Source organism: Buceros rhinoceros, unplaced genomic scaffold (assembly GCF_000710305.1).
Source record: "Buceros rhinoceros silvestris isolate BGI_N320 unplaced genomic scaffold, ASM71030v1 scaffold21931, whole genome shotgun sequence".
In the NCBI taxonomy this organism is placed as follows: domain Eukaryota; kingdom Metazoa; phylum Chordata; class Aves; order Bucerotiformes; family Bucerotidae; genus Buceros; species Buceros rhinoceros.
Genome location: NW_010392817.1, coordinates 42,228 through 42,708, shown reverse-complemented (window position 1 = coordinate 42,708; position 481 = coordinate 42,228). Strand labels below are relative to the sequence as shown.

The window sequence follows — 481 nt, the reverse complement described above, 5'->3', positions numbered from 1 at the left end:
GGGTGGACGTGGAGTGACGCATGGGCAGAAGCCACCTTGAAGGGAATGGCACCGAATGTGCCCCGGGCTTGCCCAGCGCAGGACGGTGGTGCCAGGCATTCATAGCTGTGACAGGGACCAACAGCCAGACCGTGGCCGGTGTGAGGAGAAACAACTGCTCCCCAAGGAGCTCCTGGGCTTGCAAAGTGCTTGTTTGCTCCAGCGAGGTGGATTCTTTCAAAAACCTTAATTTTAACCAGTTTAATTGCCTCGCTGGCAGCAGCAAAAAGGCAGGAGTGGTAACAAACTCTCCGCTATGATTTTCAAGTGTCTTTTTAAGAAGGGTTAATCCCCAGCAGGATGAACAGGCCCCTGGAGGGAGCTACCAGGTCCAGCTCCACGCTGACTCACTGACTGACATTTATTGCGGCAAGGAGCTCGTTTGCATTTCCTCCTGCACGCTGAAAGAACACGAACAGGAGACGTTTGGAGGGAAAAGGGG

The 481-nt window shown here is 54.1% G+C and overlaps 1 protein-coding gene across 1 annotated transcript in view; it reads left to right on the top strand.

The window, feature by feature from the left end:
• Nucleotides 1-20: 20 nt before the first annotated feature.
• Nucleotides 21-481, top strand: part of LOC104500921 — an 8,598-nt gene continuing 8,137 nt past the window's right edge. Inside the window, exon 1 of the mRNA XM_010144652.1 lies at nt 21-138. Within this exon, the coding sequence (XP_010142954.1) occupies nt 21-138 (118 nt within the window). The remainder of the gene's footprint in view (nt 139-481) is intronic.